This window comes from Cryptomeria japonica, chromosome 8, assembly GCF_030272615.1.
Source record: "Cryptomeria japonica chromosome 8, Sugi_1.0, whole genome shotgun sequence".
Lineage (NCBI taxonomy): Eukaryota > Viridiplantae > Streptophyta > Pinopsida > Cupressales > Cupressaceae > Cryptomeria > Cryptomeria japonica.
The window spans coordinates 418,134,228-418,161,050 of record NC_081412.1 but is presented as its reverse complement, the minus strand read 5'-3'; the positions used below and the strand labels follow the sequence as shown (position 1 = coordinate 418,161,050).

At 37.6% G+C, this 26,823-nt stretch overlaps 1 protein-coding gene across 1 annotated transcript in view; it reads right to left on the bottom strand.

The window, feature by feature from the left end:
• Positions 1-220: 220 nt before the first annotated feature.
• Positions 221-26,823, bottom strand: part of LOC131028546 (MLO-like protein 14) — a 96,959-nt gene continuing 70,356 nt past the window's right edge. The window contains exon 15 of the mRNA XM_057958832.2: positions 221-1,197. Within this exon, the coding sequence (XP_057814815.2) occupies positions 637-1,197 (561 nt within the window). The 3' untranslated portion in view covers positions 221-636. The remainder of the gene's footprint in view (positions 1,198-26,823) is intronic.

Genomic DNA, 26,823 nt, shown 5'->3' with positions numbered 1-26,823 from the left:
TAGGATGTTTTAAAAATAATTTAATCTTCTAACATACTCAACATAGCCTAAACTAAAAAGAGAAGCACGCAACCTTACATATGCATCACAATCTAGAAGAAGTTACAGATTCCATTAGTTCAATCAAGCAATTAGATAAAATTTAAAATGGAAGAAGACCAAAGATGATCCAAGTGTAGCAATTACTGTAAAACAAAGGCATTATTCAAAGTCAAAGACAAACACTTGAATTCACATGATTTTAATAATTATAGATTTATCTATTCGATCCCACATGAATAAAACCTAACTATTTAGTATCGTCTTCTTACTGTCCACAGGCCTATGGTTAAGTGGTAAAATAAAGTCAATTAAAATAAGACCCAGGTTTCAATGTTTTGTACATGTTAACGACCAAAACTAAACAACTTCAGAAGTGAATCATACAAATTTGCTCTGAATGACATAAGATGTTATTTACAAATAGAAAAAAAAAAATCTAGGATTGACCGGCAAAAGTTAGGAACAAATTTGATAGCTAAAATTCAGATCTGGTCCATCTAGATATAAACTTCTCTCTCTCCAATCCTATCATCAATCCTGACGGATAAAGAATCTTTGTAAAATCAATATGAGACACATGTTTTATTTACTGTTTCAGGAATTTTGATTTGGGGGAATGCTGTCATCTCCATTCAAACCTGAAGTTACAGCCATGGATGTTGCACTGTTTGCCTGCATTTCAATCTCCATTTGTTCATTCCTAGGATGATTACCAACATCTATCTGATTAGAGGAGCCTTCATTGCAGCTCTTTGGGCAGATGATTTGTGCTGCACAGTTTTCATGCATTCCAATCTTCATTTGGTCATTTCTAGAATGATCACCACCATCCATCTGATTAGAGAAGCCTTCATTGTAGCTGTTTGGGCAGATGATTTGTGCTGCACTGCTTGCCTGCATTTCAATCTCCATTTGGTCATTTCTAGAATGATCACCACCATCTATCTGATTAGAGAAGCCACCATTGTAGCTGTCTGTGCAAATGGTTTGATGACTCTCTAAACTTGTTTGTGTGGTGCTCCTTTTGAAACTTATTGCAGATTGATCATCCATGACAGAATTCAGCCTCCTTTTCTTCTTTGCTGCTTTCCCCAACCCATTAAGAGTTTCTCTAATTCTAGGCGGTATTAATGCTGCCTTGTAATTTGTTCCCATCTGTAGCAAAATTGACGTCAAAATCCACAATAAAGAATTTGTATTTGTGCATGCCATATATTACCCTGATTCAAATCACAAGTTTTAAATGCATTCTAAATGCACTTGGTTTGAAGGTTATGATGAAAGTTCGGTGAATGAGGCAGAAAGTGAAGAACCGACAAACTTTGACAAAAATGATTTTGGACCATAAAGTTTGTGACATCAAATACCTCTAGAGTTGTTACTGGGCTCTTGAGGTATGTCAGAAAAGGGGTAAAGCTTTTGTTTCTGCCCCATAGTTCTGGGAAACTGCAAGAAAGGGTGCTGGTACAGAACGAATGAGTGAAACATATTAAAATTTGGATGTGCTAGTTCCCGGCTATGATGTGTTTGTGTACATAGGTAGAGACATAGAAAGAGAGACAAAAACAAGATCACGGCAAATAATTGTTGCAAGTGATTCTCTGTATTAGCCTGATCATAATTTTAATAGCCATTTGCATACAAGTATGTCCCCATGACCACATTTTGTAATTTTCTTGGTTGAAAGTTGGGTTGTTGCAATGCATTTTTATGCATGTCATTTATATATACAGAAAAATGCATTATACAAGAAGAGTTGCAAAAGTTGCTAAAAAATCATTTTGTTTGAAACCAGCATCATTCATAAACCACAGCTTACAAAATAATGTCTGCAATCTCTAAGAGAATAATATTTCCTATAACAGAGAACTGTGTAATCTAACTATTTGGAACATCAACTAAAGTTCATAGTCTCCACGTATAATCCACAAGGTGAGGACTTTCATTTTACCTGGTTGAAAATAGTCAGAGGTCATGGTAGATGCATTTTACTACTCAAATTTACAGAAGAGAGGTCCAAACTACAAAAAGGCAAAGTTGCATAAATACGGATACGGATACGGCCATTTTTTAAGACCCCCAATATGGATACGGCTGGATACATCATTCATAAAAAAACGCATACACATATATTCAACACAATTTTCGAAGTTATGCGAGGAGATTTTCATTACTTCAAAAGCAATATAGACACATAGTTGCTACATAAATAATGATAAGTTGATTTAACATGATACAATATGCAAAGATAATAGAGTTGCATTGGAAGATAACACAAAAAATGGGTCACTGAAATAGAAAAACATTTCATTTGTCTTTCTGATTTGGTGTAGGTTTTGTTAATACCAATTTTTTTAAAGAAAATGAATGAATGAAGTTTCTTAAAATTAAATTTAGGAAGATTTACATCAAATTTTTAAAAAAATCAAATCACGTAGTATCTAGCATGGTTGGAAATCAAGGTTTTTAGGGCACATGTGGGTACAATATTCGTCATGTATCCAGGCTGTATCGGATATGTATCCGTTTTGGAAACGGGATGGTGCAAGAGCACCTAAGGGTTGAAATGCCCTTAACCAATTTTGGCTTGTGAGACCTTCCAAAGGTCATGTAAATACACAAGGACTAGTTGTAGTCCATTTGTATGGTTGTTTAGTTGCTGTTTTTAAAATGTCTCTTATCGGCAAGACCCACCTCGATCGGCAAGTCTTACCCTGATGAGTTCGCCAGAGTTTGGAGTGGTTCACTTACCCCAATGACCCGATAAGTCGTCAGTGCTCAGAGTATTGTTATCAGGTATCGAAAGGGGTAGTTTCAAGTTTCCCCGATGATTAACTTGACCTATACTCGGACGGTGATCGCAGATGATCCTACGGCTGTCGCTATACCACGATGGGAAGATGATCGCCAGATAATCCTCACGACTTGGCGACAAAGCACATGCAAAAAAAAGAGGCAAGTTAACGACCGTGCAGGTTGAAGGTGGATCAACGGTGGTCGCTATACCGCAATGGAGAGATGCACGAAAGTTATTCCCCACGACTTGGCAACCAAGTGGTGGGACCCGGCAAGAGAGAAGCTCGGGCAAGTTAACGAATGAGCAAATCCGGGATGATTGGACGATTGTCGCTATACCTCTATGGTGAGATGCACGAAGTTTATTCCTCACGACTTGGCAACCATGGTGGGACCCAGCGACAAAGAAGAGTTTCATTTCGGGCGGTTAGTGAGGCCATGCTAAGGTGGCAGGGTAGGAACCCCGAAGCCAATCAGGGGGTGCCATGTGGCGGAGCACAAAAAGAGAGATCGAGCAAGATCGGACGATCAGGATAGCTGTTAGGCTGTCTTCCCGATGACCCGATGGAAACGCCCAGGAAGCGAAGGAAAGCATCAACCATCGAACAAAGGGATTTCTTGCTATACCAACGCCCGATAGAAAAGTGTGGTGGACATGGTTATCAGCCATCGGCAAAGGTGTGTTTTGGTTACCCCGATCACCCGATGGAAAAGTGCGAACTTTGCAAGTCACCAACAGGCATCGGAAGCCAGGTTCTGAGGCTACACTGATGACCCGTTATGAAACCGTTTTCTCCAGTTTGTAACCGTCTGTGTTTCACGACCGATGGATGAGCTATAAAAGTCTAATTGTAAGGCGTTGGATTGGTTGGATATTACAAAAAAACACAAGCGAAATACATACAAGTCTGTTTTCTGGTTTTCTATCGTTGAGTATTGTATTGTCTTGTTTTTGTCAAGTTTTTCATTACAGTTCTCTAATTAAAGTTTCCTTTTTGTTGTTCGTTTCTTTGTTTTGAATTCACAGTGTAAATATGGCTCTATCTTGAACCTCCACCTTGGGATCCACACGGCCATTGGAGTTCTTCAGGAAGAGCCGAAAATGTACAGTAAGAGTAGAGTAGCAGTAGGAGGAAACCAGGAAATGGCAATCGCCATTTCTACATACTGAGCCTAGGCGAGCTTGGAAGAAGTCCAGCTAGGTTTCAGTGACCGTAAAGGAGTAAGTGCAAGGGAGGACGGGGGAAGAAGTCTGATTGCAAAATCAAACAGGATGATGACTTTACAGACTGCGAGTAAGCAAGGGTAGTCCTACACCTCTGCAACTCATAGTGACAAAATCTAGGAGCATGGAGAACAAGCTTCTTTATGAGCTTGTATCGAGTGTGGTAAGCAAATACTGGTAGGGAAGCACTTAGAAGTCTAGAGAGGTAGACTTGGAACCCAGGAAGGGATAGAAGCAAACCATCAAGAAATCTAATTGATGGCAAACTAGGTAGCCTCCCTATCATATTGGTATTAGAGCAAGTTTAAACTTGGGAAGAAAGTAGTTGATGTCAGATACTGAATCAGTAGGAGAAAATAGTCTCAGAATGGTGGCTAATGCAGAGTTAGCCAAGAAGGTAGAAGATCAGGAGGAAGAGAATAGACTCCTGAAAGAAAGATTGCTACAATTGGAGAGCAAACTAGACGTAGTTGAGGATAAAACTGAGAAAGTAACAACCCAGGTTAGTGAAGGGAAGGGTAAAAAATCAGTGGAAGAGGATAGGATACCTCCCCCAGACCCTGTCCTACCTGAAGAACCTTTCCTTAAAGCAATTAAAGCCTTAGGAGGAAAATCCCTAGAAGGAGTGCCACTTTTTTATGGGAAAATGGAGCCTGAAGTAGTTATGGAATGGATTGAAGGATTGGAGAATCACTTTGAGTGTGATGGAATTAGTGAAGCCCAAAAGGTGAAGGTAGCTAAGTCTAGATTGAGAGGAGCAGCCTTGACTTGGTGGAAATTTATCCAAGAAGAAAAGCAAAAAGAAGGTAAGAACCAAATAGCCAGTTGGAATGGAATGGTAGCCAAGGTGAGGGAAGCCTATGTCCCTGAAGATTATGAGATCCAACTGCACAAAAGGAGACAAAACTTGAGACAAAGAGACTTGGATGTGAGCAGCTACACTAAGGAATTTCAGAAGTTGTGTCTAAGATCCAAGGTGGTAGAGGATGAGAGCATCAAGGTAGCCAGATACTTGAATGGATTGAGATGGAATATTCAAGAGGAGTTGAGTTTGTTATGCCCTAACACTGTACATAAGTGCTATCAATTGGCACTGAAGATGGAGGAAAAGAGTAAAAAGAAGCAAGAACAAAGCAACAAAGGAAGAGGCAGAGGAAAAGATGGTAGAGGCCAAAGAGGCAGTTTTGGTGGAAGAGGAATAGATCAAAGGTCCCAAGGAGAGTCCAAACTTATAGAGCAAAGTGAGGATTCACGTAGCAAGAGCAACTATAGAGGAAGGGGATCATCTAGCAACCCAGGAAGAGGTAGATCTAGTGGACCGGGAAGAGGGTCCTACTTCTCCACCATGAAGTGTTACAATTGCCAAAAGTTGGGTCACCCTACCGATAGATGTCCAAAAAAATAATCTTCATCTCAAGGAAGTGAAAGAAAACTGACATATGCGCAAGAAGAAGCGGAAAGCGGCAAGACACAAGGTGTGAGCTTAGCTCCTGAAGATGAAGAAAATTTAATGATGAGAAGAGGCTTGATTAATTAACCAAACAAAGAAGAACCACCTCAAAGAAGAGCTTTGTTTAGAATCAAATGCAAGGTCCTTGGTAAGGTTTGTAGAGTGGTGATAGACTCAGGGTCTACTAACAACATTATGTCAGAAGAAGCAGTAAGTAAACTGAAGTTGAAAAGAATTCCACATAGTAATCCATATAGGGTCATTGGCTCAACAAGGAGCAGCATGTGGTAGCGAATGAACAAACTTAGGTTGAGTTCAACATAGGTAGTTATAAGGATAAAGTCTTGTGTGACATCCTGCCTATGGATGTTTGCCATCTACTTCTTGGTAGACCATGGCAGTTTGACAGAAAGGCCATTCACAACGGAGAGAAGAACTCTTATTCTTTTCAAAAGGATGGAGTTACATACCATATTCAGTCCCTAAGTGATGAAGGAGAGAGCAGCAAAACTAAAGGCCCAAAGGCGTTACTAGTAGGTGAAAAAGAGTTCATTAACACTCTCAAGGAAGGAGGAGTGGGGTTTGCTCTTATAGTGAAACCAAAGGAAGCAAAGCAAGAAAAGAAGGTTCAAATACCTCATGAAATGCAGCAGATACTAGACAATTTCAAAGAGATCATAAGTGATGGAGCACCAGCAACCCTACCTCCTATTAGAGCCATAAGACATCAGATTGATTTCATTCCAGGAACATCATTACCCAACAAAGGAGCCTATAAGATGACTCCCAAACAAAACAAGGAAGTGGCTAGACAAGTACAACAATTGTTGGACCAAGGGTTGATAAAAAAGAGCATAAGTCCTTGTGTCGTACCTACAGTGTTAGCACCCAAGAAAGGAGGAACGTGGAGGCTATGCACAGATTCAAGAGCCATAAATAGAATCACTATCAGGCACAGATTTCCTATCCCAAGAATTGAAGACTTGATGGATTGCTTGGGAGGTGCAAAGTACTTCACTAAGATTGATCTCAAGAATGGATACCATCAGATCAGGATAAAAGGTCATGAATGGAAAACAACCTTCAAAACCAATGAAGGACTTTATGAGTGGCTTGTTATGCCATTCAGTCTTAGTAATGCTCCTAGCACACTCATGAGACTCATGAATGAAGTGCCGAAAGATTTTATTGGTAAATTTGTTGTTGTATACCTAGATGATATCTTGATTTTCAGTAGAATTAAAGAGGAACATCTAGAGCATCTTAGTATTGTATTGCAAAAATTGTATGATGAGCAACTAACAATAAACTTGGAGAAGTGTGAGTTTATGAAGCAGGAACTTGTCTATCTTGGATTTGTAGTTTCAGGAGGAGATTTGAAGATGGACACATTAAAGGTGGAAGCCATCACAAATTGGCCAACACCAAAGATAGCAAGTGAAGTAAGAAGTTTTCATGGTTTAGCACAGTTCTACAGGAAGTTTATCAAAGGGTTCAGTGAGATTTGTGCACCCATGTTGGATACCATCAAAGGAGGAGTTAAGACTAAGTTTCAGTGGACCAATGCAGCTAACAAAGGGTTTGAAATTTTGAAACAAAAGGTAGCTACACAACCAGTACTCATTCTTCCTAGTTTTGAAAAGTTGTTCACAATTGAATGTGATGCAAGTAATATAGCAGTTGGTGCTGTTTTGAATCAAGAGAATAGACCTGTAGCTTTCTTTAGTGAGAAGCTCAATGATGCCAAGAAGAAGTATTCATCTTATGATCTCGAGCTGTATGCTCTTGTCCAAGCTCTTAGGAAGTGGAGGCACTACTTGTTACCTAAGGAGTTTGTTGTTTACACAGATAATCAAGCTTTAAGTTTTCTGAATTCACAAGATAAGTTGAGTCATAGGCATGTTAAATGAGTTGAGTATTTGCAATCATATACTTTTTCTATTAAGCATAAGAAAGGACAATGTAATAAAGTAGCAAATGCTTTGAGTAGGAGGCTACTAACAGTGTGAGAAGTGCAAATTCGGAGTATTGGAGTTGATTACTTCAAGGATTTGTACCCCAATGATGAAGATTTTGCAGCCATTTATAAGGTTTGTCAAGAATTTCAGAATCACTTTCATAATAAATATGCTGACTTTACTTTGCAGAATGGTTTGTTGTTTAAAGGTGGACAGTTGTGTGTTCCCAAAAGATCGATGAGGGAAAATCTGATCCAAGAAAAGCACAATGGATGTTTGAGTGGTCATTTTGGCCTTAATAAGACATTGGAACTTGTGCAAAGGTTCTACTATTGGCCCAGAATGCAGAGGGATATCCGAAGGTATGTTGAGCAATGTATGGTTTGTTAGAAAGCTAAAGGTACAGCTACTAATGCTGGTCTTTATCAGCCATTACCTATTCCTACAAGGCCATGGGAATGTGTCAGTATGGATTTTGTGGTTGGATTACCCAAAACAAAGCTTGGCTGTGATAGCATTTTTGTTGTTGTTGACAGATTCAGTAAGATGGCACATTTTGTTCCTTGTAAAACTACCCATGATGCTAGTCACATTGCACATTTTGTTCCTTGGAAATGGCAATTGACATTTCTGCATACTGAGCCTAGGCAAGCTTGGAAGAAGTCCAGCTAGGTTTCAATGACCGTAAAGGAGTAAGTGCAGGGGAGGACTGGTGTAGAAGTCTGATTGCAAAATCAGACAGGATGATGACTTTACAGATTGCGAGTAAGCAAGGGTAGTCCTACACCTCTGCAACTCATAGTGACAAAATCTAGGAGCATGGAGAACAAGCTTCTTTATGAGCTTGTATCGAGTGTGGTAAGCAAATACTGGTAGGGAAGCACTTAGAAGTCTAGAGGGGTAGACTTGGAACCCGAGAAGGGATAGAAGCAAACCGTCAAGAAATCTAATTGATGGCAAACTAGGTAGCCTCCCTATCATGGGACCGGAGGGACAAAGGAGTTTTTGGCTACTCTACAAAAAGGGCATTGACTCATAATGCATTCAAGACAGAGGAAAAGTTTATTGTGAGCAACACTGACACTAGAGAAAGGATCATATGAAAGATTGTTGTATACTTTCGCATAACATATAATTACTTTTATGTTTTAATCTTTAGTCCCTACCCTTGGTATTACTGTTTAATTCAAGTAAAAGGTTATGTCTGAAATGTCTCCTTTCCATGGCCTTTTCAGTATCTTCAAGAACTCCAACTTGTTTAGAGAGCATCAATCTTTTCAGGAAATGAATTCTGACAATGGTAGTGAGCTCAGAAAATCAAGATGAGTCCGATGCTACTTTCTGAAAGCAATTTCAACATTCTGAGAGCTCTCCAAACTTCTTGGAGAAGTTTTTAATTTTTGGAAAGCATCAATTCATTAAGTTTGTTATCCTAAGAGCTTGAAGTTATTTTGGTGTGGTAAGAAATCATATTTGGATCATTTTAGTATGTTCTGCAACTTGGTGGAAGTGTGGAAATATAATTATTTTTAATTATAAAGTGACTCATATAGTTCAAAAGTAAATTAAAATAATAATCACTTCATAAAGAGATAAAATATGATATCTTTCTAGAAAGTTATTGAAAGATTATAAAAGATAACTTTTAGAAAGATCCCAAAGGGTTATAAAAGGAATTTGAGATAAGTTATTTCTTCATTCTTATATTCTGATTATTTGATAATTTCTTATACCCTAGTTGTGGAGGTTGAGCAAGTTTGTTCAACAACAGCCCTAAGATAAAAACCCAAGGGTGAAGATTGATTTCATGAGTGAAAGATCTTTCCTAGCCAATACAGTGTGATTCATTCAAAGTCACGATTTGTGCTGAAAGGATACAATTTTGAGATACATTTGTATTGAGAAAGGTTATATATTTCCAATATTATTATATTTGCAGGAGTTCTGAAAATTACTAGTAACAAATTTATTGAAGTTTGAAAGTGAAAAAAAAATTTGTGTACCAATCATACCAGCCACCAACTCCATTGGAATTCCTATTCAATAAAATTATTGGCCGCTGCTTGCAAGGATGCCTGGGAGTCTTTGTTGGATGCTTGTAAAAATGTCATTGACAAGCAATCATATACTAGGATACTCTTAGAATTTCTTATTCGCTTGATTGAGTCTTTCTTGGAAATACCAAGATCCCAAATCAATCTTGGAAATATTATGAATCTCTCTTATGATGTAGTGTAATTCATCAACTGCTTATCTGTTGCTAAGTCTTGTTGAGCAACTTTATCTTTCTTGTCTTCAAATAGTTTTGCTTGATGATTCATTTTACCTTGCAAAACTTGTTAATCATACCTAAGTCTACTAATTGTTCTCTCTTTGCAACTTCTAGCACTCTTAAGAGTTGTCATTTATGAAGATCCATTTCATATGTCAACTTTCGCTGGTGCTACTCTGATATTATCAAAAGTTGCAAAACTTGAACCTAGATATGTTTCTGACTTTAATTCAAAGAGTGGGTTATCCCAATATATGGTTCTCTCACTAGATCCATTTCAAAAAGAGGGTTATCTGACACCCAGTAGAAAATTTGAAAATTATTCCTATTATCAAATTGGAAATCAATTTCTTGTTTAGACTGTTCATATTGGCCTAATTCTAAACAATTGTCTTCTGAATCTTTCATTTTTTATTCCGAATTTGCTAGTCTTTCTTTTTAATATATATCACAATTTCCTTTCCCTTATGCTGCCTACATTGGGAAATAATAATATTCTAGAATGGAGCAGTTCGATTAATTTGCTATTCCAGTTCACTCCATTGTCCATACCCAAATTCAACTCACCCTGGCATCCTGGTTGCATCCCAACATCTTGTGACCCTTTATCATTTATACCATGGATACTTGGCTTGAGAATCATATAATGCAAGATAGAACACCTAGTCTCACTACCATTTGTGAGTCCAATCCAAAACCCAAAATCACCATCAAAGAAAAACCTCTAAAAAAGAAAACAAAGAAGAAAAAATCTCTATATTAAAGCTTATAATGCCGAGAGGGTATTTTCCAAAGAACAAGCAAGCAAACATACTATTAAGCAATGTTGAACATTATTAAAACATAATGTTATTAAGGATCAAACCCTAGCAGGGTCAAGAGGCAGTGCCCCTTGCAGGGTCTAGGGGTAGCACCCCTAGCACATTCCTTGTCACAATACAGAGAGGAATTGAGGGGTGGAGCTCCTCTCTCTCTCTCTCTCTCTCTCTCTCTCTCTCTCTCTCTCTCTCTCTGTGCACATCAAGGGAAGCTTATTATTATTAGCCACTCCTATTGGGTACACATTGGTTTGGAAGAGTCGCCTTGGAGATATTTATGAAGTTTGGGACTAAGTTTGGCTAATCGTTCAGCTACATCACATTAATTTCTGCTAATACTCTTTCTAAGGTACAATTTTCTGAATTTACTTTCTGATTTTTAACAGCCATTACATGCCCACTTTTTCGAGTATACAAAAGATCAAATTAATATTGTTTTAACCATATGTATAAACATATTTGGAGAACACGGATGTGTGTGATTTTGTATCAGTAGTAACACAGCAGTTGCATATGTTTAATAGCAGCTGGTTTCACAAATTAAGACTACAATGGCCAACTGTTTATTAAAATGTTAGTGATCTTCCCAATGTTTGGCAATTGTTTGTGAATATGCCTGTTATCATGAACGAGAGTTGTGGCTGTTCTATATTGCAAAACTCAAAAATATCGTTTAGTTTGCTGTCCTGTGAAGTGTTTGATAAAAAGTCTATAAGCTAAAAATGGAAAATTAGCAAGTATTTTAGAAATCTTGGTAAGTGGCATTACAATGTTATAGCCTGAGTATGGTTCCCTTTTTCATTGAGCATTACTATATAGTGATGGAGAACCCTATTAGAAGTATATTACAAGCTTGCCAAGATATGAAGATAAGGAGGAAACATTTTCTGTGATATATTAGTTGACTAAGTATGCTCATTTCATTTATGTGGCAAAAATAGAGTTCAATCCACCTAAGCTACATGGAATATGTTGAAACCTAAGTTGCCAGTTTGGGTATAGGTACTGGAACCCAATACTGTAGTACAGCAAAAGAAAAATTTCCTTGGGTATGGGTATGGGTATGGGAATATATATATATGGGCCCAAAATATATTTAAATGCAAGACCAGACAATAACTCGGCAATTTTTATTGAACATTTTAAAATAAATAAAATTTTAAAAATATTCATCAAAAACATACGTATAACTAAATTTGTTGAACATATTACTAATTTCCATCATATATAAATCAAAATTAGAGTTTAATACATATCATAGACCAAAAAACAAGTTCAACCTCCAAATGAGTTACAATGCCACTTCCACTAGCCATGTCATATTTAGAAGTTGCCTCATCTAAAGAGATTTTTGGCAAGTTGTGCAATAATAATGTCTAAGTTAGAAGATTCAAGAGTTATATCCCAATTCTTCCTCACCCACTCATTGTAACCATGTTTCTTATTTGATTGATCACAATAACGCTCCCAGCAAAGTCACGGGGCAACACCCCTTGTGGGGGTTTGGGGTTGAGCGACAATGCCCCAAGCACACTCCCTATCACAATGGAAGGCAAGGTCGAGAAGCAGAGCCCCCACCACTAAGCCCAAATTAAGGCCTTTGAAACTTTCTTCCCCAGTGAAAACCGCTTTTTTTTAACTACAAGCAAGGAAAAATAAATTATGGGTTTTTGGACAGGTTCTTAACACAAAAATCATGATCGTTTGCATTTACTCATGAGTTTTACAAGAAAAATCACCGCAAGTTTTACAAGAAAAAGCACTGCAAGCTTTACAAAAACTCGTTGGTGGGTCATTGCATTTTGACTTGTGAGTTTTACGAGTACTTGGCAAGTTTTGCAACACTGTATATATATTCAAAATTATAAATTATAAGAACAATAATTGCCAATAAATAGAATATTTAAATGCCTCATTCATAATTTGCAGAAATGAAAATACTCAAGTCTCAAATAATAAAGATAGATAAAATAGTAAACATATAATACATTTCATATATATATATATATTAATCATATATTATGTTATATTCATATTTAATAATGTATAGTTTATATAAATGTTAAGTATACATTAAATATTATAATACTATGCTAAAAATATTTAAATATAGTTAAGTATACATTAAATATTATAATACTATACTAAAAATATTTAAATATAACACTTTTTATATTATGTGCAGTTTTATTTTATAATATTGAATCAACAATATTTTAGAAAACTATATTTTATAATTTTGAATAAAAATAAAATATCATCTAAAAAATATTTTAAAAAACAATAGAGTATAAAATATAATAATTTATATTATATCAAATATCTTTGTAGCAAAATAGCACATCAACATTTTCCATTTGTCATGACGTTGTTTAATAAATGGATGATATCAAATAAAATATGGCCCTCAAATGATTGACACCAGACGGGGTTCTCCCATAACAGACCGAAGTTGTACCCAAGGCTGAACCCATAAGGGACTAGAACCCGTACAAGACCCACACGAGTGCAGTGAGAATTCTTGCCAAACCTAGTAACACAGGTTGAAACTATAGAAAATATTCAAACTATGATAATAATTAAAATAATTTAAATCTTCAAAAAAAATTTTGTTTAACAATTAATAAATTTTGAGCTATTCAATATTTATTAATTTATTAATTGTTAACCAGGGGTAAATGTTTTTATGCAGCAGCAATAAAATAAGAACATTTATAAATATTATAAAGGTTTGATACCTAATAATATTATGTTCTAATAAGAGAAACGAAACTTGCCTAGACTTGCCAGAACTCCGCAAGTCTGAGGTGAGCCATGCTTGGCAAATCTATTGGATCCAAACCCAGAGTTGGACTTGACCAAGTTTTTGCAAGAGTCGTAGAGCCCAGAGACTCGCTAGACTCAAACTCGCAAACTCTTGGCGAGTCCCAATGTTGGGACTCTACCCATGTCATGGACAGAAAAGTGCTTACTTATGTTTGCTCCTCTACCCTTAAAGCATTGTCATTTCATTTTAAAGGCAAACTAAAAGGAGAAACGAGAGCTATGAGTAAAAGTTAGAGTGCATTGTAGGGCAACCAGCAAGGAGGTAGAGCAAAAATCCATTGTTGAATTGCATTTAGGCAGCTTTGTAGATATATTTGGTACATCAAGAGGTGTCTTCCAACAATGAGGAGTTTTCATTTGATTTCAAGTTTGATTTAAGAGGTAAGCTTCAAATTTTTTGGTTTTTTTTGTGTTATTTTTACCAAAAAATTGCATTTTTCTTTACTTTTCATTTGTTTTTCTATTGTATTTTACAACATCAAAGAAAGAACCCTAGATGTGTTTGATTTCTTTTAACAAACCTGTTGATGTGTCTTTTATACACGATCAAACACAGAATAAAATACCCAAAGGTACCTTATCCTCTCTTGAACAAAGCTTCCCCGAATGCTAAAGATTTCGCCTAAGGATCAATCGAGGCAACTCCAACATTCTAATATGTAGGTTCTCTACGTCTCGATAAGCACCAATGTTCATTGTGTTTGTTGTTTCATCAAGGGGCCTTACATACTTTCTATGAAAGTTGGTTCTTGCAACTACTTAACCAATGAGGAACTGGGTTCTCCTAATACTAACCAAGGTTTCAAAAATGGACAAAAGATAAGTGATTAGAGAGGGCTACGCTAAACTAAACCTATGAATGACTAAATGGAGGGTAATCTTAGTGAAACTCTACCAATCTCAGTATCGCCATAGAACAACAACTCTACTGGAATCAATGTGATCTTCTAAGGGAATTCAAAGATTTTCAAATCATTAATGAGCATAGATACTATCAATAGGATACATATCAGTATTCAAATAATGATTGAACCCTAAACAATTTCAATATTACCAGTTGACCACACAGGGCACACTTACAATCAGTAAGAGGCTAGTGGTTTGGATTATGAGCTTCACTAAAAGATCAGGCACAGCATTTATCATTCAATCTAACTCTAACATCTAAATACTATCTTCAATAAGAGTGATTCAAGAAGATAAACAACCATGTAAGAAGCCACAAAGATTGCAATAAACACCACAACTTCAATATTTCATTGATCTCATAGCAAAATATAACAACAATTGTTCAACTTTCTCTCTTCACCAAATTTGTATAACTACTCTTCTTCTCTGCTGCTAATAAACTTATTCCTCTTAACCTTACAAAATGAAAAGAGTGAGAGCTTATATAGCACTCTCAAATACAATGAATGGCCCAGATTTAAAGAAGTTCAAAGGCTGAGATTTTGACACCTAAACCCTAGTTAGGGTTTGTTACAAGAATAACCCTATTTAGATAAGCATTATCATAACATAGCCAATAGAAATTGGCACAAATAATGAGAAAGCATCATCCAATGGGGATTGAGTCGCCACATCATTTCATAACAACTTTTCATCTAGAATTTTGTTCCCCTTTTCTTGCTCCTTTCTGGCAAACTCAATGAATCTGGACGCAATCCCCTCAATCTCTGCAATGGGAATCTCAGGCATGTTCTTCATTCGCTCTTCGAAGTGAAGGACCTCATCAAAGGCCGCAAGAAGAGTCATCTCCCATCCGTGCTCCAACTCTTTTGTTTTCTCAATCAGGAACATAGTAATATACATATGATCTCGCTGCTCTTCTGTGATTATGCTATCTTCTCTACAAAAGATGACCTTGATCCTGTCCTCCAATTCTTGGACATCCACATTTGTTTCAATCTCTATCCTTCTATCAAGGATTGCACACAGTACATCAAACACCTTATCCTGAATAGGATGGATAGTGTCCTCAACTTGGCTGCACCTACTATTGATGTCCTTGAATAGAACTTCCTTCATTTGGAGCAAAGTTGACCATTGTAGGAGATTATGGGTTCCTCCATCAATTATACTTTCTTGTGCTAAAACTTGTCTTGATGTCCTCCTTACCACTTGCAATACTGGGATGATAATGTCTCTAGTGTGAGTGAATGCATTGACAATTACCACTAGATTATGAATGATCTCAAGGACTTGGTTAGCCCTATGGACTATTTTCATCATTCTTCCTATAAATTCCTTGGCTACCATGTAGGATCTATCAATCCATGTATCCATGAGTCGGGCTGAGTTCTTCATCTTTTCTACTTGATTTATTGACTCAAGAGCGAGTGCCTGCAAGGGTGAGACTACTGGATCCTGTCGCCTTAATGGCTCATTAAGGTGGCTAAAATAATTCGTCCAAGCATTAATCTCCTTTTCTAACCTTTTATTCTTTTCTATTTCTCCTTTTAGTTTATCATTGACTGTCCTCACTGAATCAGTCGCATCTTCCATGGCTTGCTCGGAGGTAAGCGAACCAAGATCAAATGTCTCTAAATCATATTCTTCTACCATGATCTCATCATCGTACTTGTCCACTGCTAGTGTAGCTATCTGTATCTTTCTGGATCCTATATCATTTCCGATTACCTTAGACATCTTTGTAGCTTTCTTCTTTTCAATTTCCTCTTGAGAATTGCCTAGAAGGCTTTCCAAATCAAATACTTGCTCCTCATCTTCAACCACAACTACCCTCATAAGTCTTTCTCTAAGCCAATCTGGAATGCAAGACTTCCCTTCTTTTACTTGCACTTCCTCAGGCAATGGCCTCTCACCTCTAAAAGGAGATGTCGCTTCATCATCATTTCTTTCTCCTTGTTGCTCATTAACATCAACTTGGAGAGGAAGAGACTAACTTGATGAGTGTTGAGGTGTCCTTCCTTTCTCTTGTTTATCATTTTGTATCGTGGACTCCATGGACTCATCTATCTCATGCACCTTCTCTCTTCGATCCTCTCCTTGACTTATCTCCTTTTCATGTCTAGAAGAAGCACTCGAGGGATCATCAGGATTCACCTTTTGTCTCTTCTTAGACGATTCTCTCTTTTCAGGTCCTTCCTTTCTCTTCGACCCCTTAGAATGAGAAGTGTTCTCACTTGCACTCGCCTCTCCTTCCGTTCTTGTTTCTAAGTTGAATGTCATAGCTATGTTTTGTTCCTTCAACTTTTGATGCTAGACATCCACCCATCTGCGAGTACAACTCAAGACTGGATCCATCAATGCTCTCAAGTCCGCGACCTCTTGCTCATCCCAATCAATCTTCATTTCTTTGTCTTCTTTCTCATAGGAAGATTGAAGATATCTGCCACTGTCCTGTGCTTGATCTGCTACTCTATAAACTTTGCATTTCCTGATAAGATCTAAGGGCAATCGAGAGTGCATCTTTCTTTTTACCTCTACATCATCCTAAACATTTATCTAGAAGTCTTCTACTTGAAATACATGCTTGTACTTCTTCCCAACTGTTTCTTCCATATGACCATTAGGATCAAAATTTTCTCTCGAGGCAAAAGATGTGAATGAGTAGAGAGATAGCTCCTTTTCTACATCTTCAGCTGCTTGAGAATTAGGACATACTTCAATTGAATTTCCAAGTGAAATAGGTATAGGGATACCATTCCCATGCTTATGTCTTGATGCCTTAACACAAGCTGCCAGCTGTCTAGTCACTTCAAGTAGTACTATTCTATCCGTAGGATACCTTGGCAACATATAAGGAGGTGAAGGACATCCATGGATCCTGATGTAGGTGAATTTAGGGAATTGAATGAACCACGCACCATGTTTCTTCACGAGCTCTTGTGCTTCTGGAGACAATCTTTGGTGAATTCCTCCTTGTAGTGTCCTGGTGATATGCATTGAGAAAGTATAGTTGACTAGCTTGTAGTAATTCTTACGTGGATGATGCAATTGAGCATAAGAATCACATACTCTGATCTCTTCGGGCCCTCTCCCAACAACTCCTCTGTGTGGTAGTCTTGCACACTCAAAACATCTAGGTAAAGAATATATAACATATGAACTCATGTGGAATGACTTACTAGGGACTAGCCTCCTCAACTGCACATCTAGGTTGTTACTAATAATCTTGGCCCAATTGAACATTCCCTTTCCTTGAACGATCGCTTGTATAAAGAAGAACATCCACCTGTTGAAAAAGAAGGCTTGAGAGGTACCCACAATTCGATTAAGCATGGTTATCAAGTCTCTGAATTCTTCTTGGAAATCAATTCTGTGAGGTGTATTGAGTATCTTATTTAGGCGAGGCCTACTCTTGAGTAACCAATTCTTATTGATGAAATTTAGACAAGTAACAGGATCATCTTCATAGATAGACTTGGCTCCTTCTAGGCTCTTGTAGATCATATCCCTCTGTTCTGGAAGATGAAAAGCTTCACTTATAGCTCCTTCTGAGAGATAGGCGAGGATAGTCCCATCTTTGGCTACAATTGTCCTTGAATGCAAATCATAGTGCCTAGCACATTCGATCATTAGCTCATGGCATCTGACTGCAGGAGGAAAGCCTGCGGCCTTGATGGTCCCACTCTCAATTATCTTCTTGGCTATGGGTGATGGCTTGCCAATGTAGGGTGCTTCTCGAAACTTCTTTACATTGAAGTTTCCTAAGTTGGTGTCTCCAATATTGCTCCCTTTGGATACGATCCTCGTCTCCAAGTCGTCAGTCCTTTGATCTTCTTTAATGAGGGCTTGTCAGATAAAGGATCCACTTGCCTTGGGGACCGCCATTTGTTACCTATAAAAAGGGTTAAGTTAGGTTTTAGGTATAGTCACAAAGATAGGCGATTCAAGACCTTAAAAAAGAACAATAGAATTTCAATTTGAACTTAAATGAATAAGCATAGAAAATTACAAATGAATCAATCTAAATAATGAAGACTTAACTTCTCAAAAATAATTGATATTGAACTGAATCAGATCTTCATTAAAACTTCTTCAAATAAATCAGATTGCACATACCTTAATCTTGATTTTAGTTATCAACCTGAAAAAGATGGGTAAAAGGGTAAATTGCTGCTGGATTCGCCTTCTTTCTAAGTGATGCTTTCAAAAGATAGCCTCCTTAATGATTCAGACCTGCAATCTAAATATGTGAGAATCTCCTTGGAAGGATCGGTATTCCCTTAATTCACCTTCTTAAATCTAAATTTTATTTATTGCTCCTTGAATTCACACTTTGGAGAATTAAATTCAGGTTTGAAGATTGATAGATTCACCTTGACCAGCCTTCTTAAGTCTTGAAATTCGCCTACTATCTGCTGGAATTTGCTTCTCCAAGTCTGCTCTTTAAATTTGCTAAGGAAGAATGTTTGATTGAATGATTAATGATTTTAAAATCCACCTTCCTTTATAGGCGCTTTCACCTTTCTTCCAAAAAGGCCGACCTTGCTTATATATAAAAAAATATATAATTTCACCTTCTTGAGCTGGCCGACTTTGTAAAAAATTAAAAAAAATGCTTTGGCGCCAAAGGTGCATATTTATAATTTTCGATCTTAGCAAGTGTTTAAATTAGGTGAATTTTCCCTAGTTGCTCAAAATAAGGTTTGATGAGCGATTTGGGTGAGGAATAAAGTGTTTTGAAGAAATTCGCTCTTGTACCTTTGAAAGGGACAAGAGCGAACTAGGGGTATTAGACTTGGACAAGCATTAAAACACTTTATCTCACCTTTATCCATGTTGTTCCACCCTTGAAGCTAGCTAGGAAGACATCTTGGAGGTCTCCTTGCACAAATCTTAATGTTCAAAGGTAACTATGAGCAAACTTGTTTGTGGATCCTTGGAAGGACAAGTCCTATTGGGAAATTTTGCTTTGGACCCTTTGGAAGGGTCGGGAGCGAAAAAGTTATTTGCACGCAAACCTTCACCATTTCTTTCAACTCTACTTCTAGGCTTGGCTTTTGGGTCCTCTCCCCATCTCAATCTAGCTCATCTACCCTCAAAGTGATGTCTATTTCAAAGGGTTATGGCAAGAAATTAGGCTATCTCAAAGATTTCGCTCTGGACCCTTTGGAAGGGTCAGGAGCGATTTTTGCTCTTTAGACTCAAATCTTCCACTTTCTCATCCTTCAATTGCTTCCAAGGCATGATAACGTCTTAACTAAGGCTCCAAGGCACAAAATTGGTCCAAATTTGAAGCAAGAGGGAGGATTCTATGAAAATTCGCTTTGGACCCTTTGGAAGGGTTTGGAGCGAATTTGCCATTTTGCTCAATTTACCTCACATTTTCATCATTTCCCAGCCTTGAACTTAACCTTTCAAACCTCGTCCCATCATCATTATGCAACTAGCCTCCATCCTAGCTCGAAACAAGGTGAAAATAAGGAGTCCTAAGGATTTCGCTCTGGACCCTTTGGAAGGGTCGGGAGTGAAAAAGTTATTAAGTCTCAATTTTATCATTTCCTTTGCTCCAAATCATTTCTCAAGGCAAGTACACATCAATATTCTCTCCACCACGTCATAGGAACAAAGATCTTGGTCTTCAAACAAGGAATAAAGAGAGGTTTAAGAAATTTCGCTCTGGACCCTTTGAGAGGGTCAGGAGCGAAATTCTTCCTTAGGCTCATTTTACACTTCCTTTTCTCTTAAATCCCCTCAAACTTGTCTTATTAAACCTCTTCTTACCATGATCAAGTCAATTTGCCATCAAAACAAGGTTTTCTTAGTGCACTAGGTGAAATTGGGAGCCCATCTAAGGATTTCGCTATGGACCCCTTGAGAGGGTCAGGAGCTTGGATGAATTTCGCTCTAGACCCTTTGGAAAGGTCAGGAGCGAATTTTTTTCTTTCTTGACTCAATTTACACTCAACTTGCCTTGGACTTGTCCCTTTGACCTTTACCTCATCATACTCAAGCCAACTTGCTCTAAGGTGATGTTCATTTCAACGTTTTTGGTGAGGAAATAAGCTATCCTAAGGATTTCGCTCTGGACCCTTTGGAAGGGTCAGGAGCGAAATTCATGTTTTAGGCTCAATCCACATCCAATTTGCCTTAGCTTTGCTTTAAACTTGATCTTTGATCCTTTTCCTTCCATAATCTTGCAAATTTGCCCAACCATTCAATGACTTTGGTGAAGAATTAGGTCCTTTAGGGAATTTCGCTTTGGACCCTTAGAGAGGTTCAGAAGCTTGGATAAATTTTGCTCTGGACCCTTTAGAAGGGTCAAGATCGAAATTTGCAATTATGCTCAAATTCCTTACTATTCATCACTTCTCATTGTTGCAGACATCAATGCTCCCTTCATAACATCATAAGGACAAGGTTTTTTATGCAAATTAGGACCAGGAAGGGAGATACAAAGAAATTAGGCTCAATTTTCTCATTTTAGGTCCTTCTTTCTCCTCAACTTTGCTCTTAGACTTGGTTTTTTAGGTCCTTCCTTCATCTTAATGAAGTCCATTTGCCTACAAGGTGATGTCAATTCAATGCTTTTGATGACAAATTAGGTCTTTCCAAGGATTTCGCTCTGGACCCTTTGGAAGGGTCAGAAGCGAAATTGATGTTTAGACTCAATTTCTTCATCCCCTCTTGTTCCAAGTGTATTTATCCCCTTCAAAGATGCCATGGGAGCAAGGTTTGTGATGCAAATAGGACTAAGAAAGAAGGTATGAGGAAATTCGCTTTGGATCCTTTGAAAGGGTCAGGAGCGAATTTGCTATTTTTGGCTCAAATTCCTTATCCAATATGGTTGCAACTCATTTCAATGGCAAGGATCAATCATTCTTCATTCAATTGAAGCCTAGGAGCAAAAGCCATAGCCCAAGTTAGGACCAAGGGAGATTCTTAGTAGAATTCGCTCTGGACCCTTTGGAAGGGTCAAGAGCGAAATTCTTCTTTGAGCTCACATCCTTAACTTTTTCTCAAATTTTCAAGCCAATTTCTTATAATTACATCCTTCCAAGCTTGCTCATGCTATCATTCGTCTTTCGTGCCTACACTTCTATCACTTGCTTCATCATATCAACTCAGACTCTACAGAAGACAAGACTCAGGCCTAACAACTCACAACCTTGACTCATCCTAACTCAAACTCCTCAAGACTTCCTTGCAAAATATACATTCTCCAACTTTCTAAGGCAAGTTCCTGCTAAAATTACATCAGGGTTCTAAGCAGAGAAAAATGACTTCCCCAAGCTTAGGTCAAACTTGGCCCTAAAAGGAACCCTAGGCAAGCTCTACGAAGGAAACCACCACTAACTCACTCAAAACACCTAACAAGCAGAGAAAAGCTAAGCAAAGAGAAAGCAAGACCCAAAAAAAAAGAGGGGGTCCCCATTTTGATTGGGCAATGTGTGAAATGGTCACAACAAAACCCTAGGTGTTTTTTGTAAAACAATCTAATGTTATTGTTGCAAACCCTACATTTTTTGTATTAGTTTAGTATTAAACTGTAATAATAATAAATCACACTTCACAAATGTTAATTTTTTTTATATTTTTATGTTATTGCAGCAGCCTTGAGATTTTCATATCATCTTTTTCACACTGTCCAAAACCCCTGCTAGAAGGGACCCGTATTGGAAACATGCTGAAATTTAACCTGGGCAAAAAAAAGGAGAGGTGAATTGTTTTTATTGCAAAATAGTTTATCTTAGAGGAGGCATTGATAGATTGAAAAGCCATCTTGCACACATACCCGCCAATGATGTTGTGCCATGCTCACAAGCGCCTGCTGAGGTTGTTCATGAGATGCAAGTACAATCAAAAACATTTGAGATGCAAAATGAAATAAAAAAGAGGCAAGGAGAGGAGATGGAAGGCATTGGTGGTAGTGGAGAGTCTTCTTCCATGCCTCCATTTCGTCCTACTACTAGTGCTAATGTTGGTGGCATTGCTGATGTTGGTATTGGTGGCGTTGCTCATGTTGGTGCTACTGCTAGTGCTAGGGCTAGTGCCAGTGGTAATGGCAATGGTAGTGTTACTCTTTGGCCTATAATTTGTAAATCTAGGACATATTCATTTTTTTCCACGCACTACTCCTGGTTCTCAACCATTGATTGAGAGCATGGGTTGGAACAAGGACATACATGATGTAGTTAGACATGCAATTGAAGACTTTGGTACTATAGCACCATTCCATTATGCAGCCAGGTAATACTTTTTTGTTTGATTGTTTTAAAATTGATAGCTTGATTCTTTGTCTTTTGAATTCTTATATTTAAAGGTATGTTAAATTCAAATTTAAACTCTCCATTTTACAATACTTATTTTATTTAATTCATTTGTGACATGTGTTAGGTCTCCTTATTGGCAAAATGCGGTTGATTGTGTTAAATTTTATGATCAGATTAGATAGACAGTAAATTAAACCAGAGTTCGGTGACTCGCGGCGAGTCACGCGAGTCACGCGAGTCAATGGGCCGGGCGACCCCTGCCAAGTCACGGTGACCCTGACCCGGGCTCGGACGGGTCAGGGGGCGTGACTCGCCGAACTCGTCAAGTCACTCCTTGACTCGCCGAGTCTGAGGGTCATGACCCAGCCAGAGTCACTTAAAACAGTGCAGTAAAAAAAACCAAAAAAAAACATAACATTTTTTAATGATTTTTTGGCCTCGCGGGGCGCTGCCCCTTGACCCCGCCCTGTATCCCGATAGGGAACGCGCAAGGGGCGCTGCCCCCAAACCCCCATTGAAAAATATAGGGGGAAACCGCGCCGATAGAAGTAGGGAAAATCTAACCTACGAGTCTAATTAGGCTCCATATAACAACACAACTTAGAAATCTTGGTAATTGGTATTTAGATTTAGTATTTCAAATTTCCTATAGTCTCATTTGACAATGTAATTCTTATACTATAATAGTGTCATACATCTTTTCAAAACTAGTTTTTCAAGTACTATATGTATATGTATAACCATAGTTTTAAAACTCGTGGACTCGCCACGGACTCGCGAGTCCATGGGAGCCACGAGTCGACTCGCCAAGGACTCGCGAGGCGAGTCCTGGCGAGTCCATCTGAAAGACTCGCGAGTCTTTTGCAAGGACTCGCGCGAGTCTTTTGCATGGACTCGCGAGTCTTTCAGATGGACTCGTGCGACCCAGAGAAAATGTCATGCAATCTTTAAAATTGAGTTTAACATGTGAAAAAATTAGGTCTCTCCGTCAGGATTCATATATGGAATATAACATTTAAGTATAAGTGAGAAAGATAAAAGGAAATGTCACTTATACTTTAAGTTATATTCCATATATACTGTCAGGATGTTTGAGAGTGGTTTCGGACCTCCAGGAGTTATAATGCAAAATCTAGTTTTTAGAGGATTCTTCAATTTTCCAGACTTAGTCAGATTTCAGGATCAGGAAGACATTCCAGACTTAGCCAAATTTCAGGGCATTTGAAGATCAAGATGACATTCCAGACTTTAAGTTATATTCCATATATACTGTCAGGATGTTTGAGAGTGGTTTCGAACCTCCAGGAGTTATAATGCAAAATCTAGTTTTTGGAGGATTCTTCAATTTTCCAGACTTAGTCAAATTTTAGGATCTTTCGACGATGCCCCTTGACCCCAACTTGGGGGCGTTGCCCCGAAACCCCCGTCGAAAAATATGGGGGGAAATTGCGCCGATGGAAGTAGGGAAAATTTAACCTCCGAGTCTGATTAGGCTCCATATAAAAGCATAATTAGCATTGAAGAAATCTTGGTATTATACATTTTAGAGTTGAAAGTTTGAAACTATGAGTATGTGACATGTGTAATGTTTCAATTATGGCTCTTATGTTCTCTAAATGCATTAATTTCTTTATGTTTTTTTGTAAAACTACGGTTTTTTTTTTTGCCGAGTCCTTGCCGAGTCTTTCACGAGTCTTTCACGAGTCCAAGTCCGAGTCCAAATTTTTGGTTTGCCGAGTCCGTGGCGAGTCCGAGTTTTTCAACTATGTGTATAACTATATCAGCACCACCACCCCGCCACCCCCCCGTCGCCGTCCCCCTGCCCTCCCCAAACTTAGGCCCTTGGTCCCCCTGTCCTGGAAACGCATACCCAACGCCCGTGGACCATTGGAAAAATAGGATAAGACTTGTTTTTGTTTACACTTTAGAGTTACATATATGTTTGGGAACATTTGAAGTCATGGATTTTATATATATTGGACAACATTTATAACTCTATATATCTATGTTTTCTAATTCCTTCAACTACAATTTACATTTCTATGCATGTGATGGATGTATGTTTATGTATGTGATCAAATTAGCTTCTATTTGATGATGTTATAGTGTCTTTAAGCTTAATTCAATAATGGGTGTATGAAACAAGTTTTAAATCATTAAAAATCTCTAAATTTCAAGGGTTTTTTTATTTTGCCGAGTCGTTGCCGAGTCATTGCCGAGTCCGAGCCGAGTCAGCCTTGCCGAGTCAGAGCCGAGTCCGAGTCTGGGAACTTTAAATTAAACACAAATGCACAAAATATATCCTGGGAAAACCTTGCTCTTGAAGGTGAAAAACCCAACAACAAAGTTTCTTATTATAGATTAGCAAGATCTCTTTACAAATGCTTCACACTTTGAAGCTATATAAAAATGGATTCACTCTAGAATCAAGTAATGAAAGGTTCAATCTGCCTTATATGTAAATGATCTTTAGATGAAGAAATCAAACTGCTGAAGATAGATCACAATATGCTAAAGGAGATATCGAACTACTGGAGACAATTGCTGAAGATGATATACTCGATCTACTGAGGAATATGCTCTACAATCTGCTTGTGTATGACTGAGTGAACACGATCTGGTTATATGTTTTCTAACTGTTAAAGGATTACAGTTGATTCGATCTACTTGTATAATATCTGATTTGCCTTTTAATGAATAATCGATGTCTTGGAAGTGTGAAGAGGATCAAACTATATACCAACACGTCTCCCTCTAGAGTCGTCTTCCTTAATAACAATCACGGCCTTTTGTTAAGTTGATTACATTTAACTAGCACGTCTTTTATTATACAACGGTAGCGTGTTAAATATAAATACATATACACATTATAAAGTCGATAGCCATTCACACATTTAATGGCTAAGTCGGCCCTGAGGAGTCCGACCGAAGCTATACATCAACAGATTGCATTACTTTTTGTGGGGAAAGGTTGAAAGCCCCTAGTGAAGATGATATAAAGGGCCCTATTTTGACGCAAAAGGTGGCTGATATAAAATGGAGCAACAATTGATATGGAGGGAGAAAGGTTGCACCATCATGACCAATAGTTGGACTAATAGAAGAAATAAGACATTGTTGAATTTTCTTGTTTCTTCCTCAAGTGATTGTACTTCCTTTAATGTGTCATAACTGTTGTCTTCATTTTTGTTTTAAAAAATATGGACTATTACATAGAAATTTTTGTCAAACAATTAAAAAAATTTACTCTAAGGCATGCTTCCCGAGGTATAATTTTTCTTCGCCCTTGGATTGGCTTAATCTTCAGTCCATCTTCGAACCACATTTCAAATTTCATCGCATTCTGGGTTCGTTTGCTATGTTTTTCCTTCAATTTTGATTTTTTTCTCCTTGACTGCAGGTGGGAAATTTTCCTTAGGTTGCAAGTTTTATGTTTTCCTTTGTTTTAGTGTTGTAGGGAAATTTTAAGTTAATTCAAGTGCACTTTATGAAAAATAGAACTTGTAACTTACTTTTTATTTCCCCCTTGTTTCTTTTTGACTTTTAAGTCATTGTAGAAACTTTTTGGGCATATTACAAGTGAACTTTAAATTATAAAGTTTAAATAAACCTTGTAATTCGTTTAAAAAGTTTCACTTAAGTGATTTTAAGTTATGGTAAGGGTGTTTCTCCTCCATTACAAGTTTTATAAATTCACTTTAAGTTGTAATAGGGATTTTATTTCCCTATTACAAGTTTTATTTTTAAGTTATTTTTGTGACTTGTAAAAGGAATTTTATTTTCCCTTTACTAGTCTTTTGTTTAAAAACTTGTAAATGGAGTTTTATTTCCCTATTACAAGTATTTTAAACTTGTTTGCTCTCACAAACCCGATTTTGCCTTATGAGGGGAAAAGTGAACATTTTAAACATGTAAAAAGGTTTAAGAAACCCGATTTTCCTTATTGCATGCATTTTTTAACTTGTTGTTCTTTCCCAAGAACCCGACCAGCATTGTTGAAGGATTTTGTTGACAATTTCCACCAATTTTTGTGGAAAGATTCAAGGAGGGAGAAGGCATTTTGGATTCCTTGCTATTTTCATGCATTTTCCAACTCCTTTCATGCCATTTGGAGGAGGTTATTGCTGGTTTTGTGCCCTTCAAACAGCAAACACGTGTTTGTAGAATGCCACGATTTTCTTCATGCAAATGCCACGAATCTTCCTTCTTCCAAATCGTTTTTGCTTGTCTTGCCTAGGCGTGGAGGTTGGATGT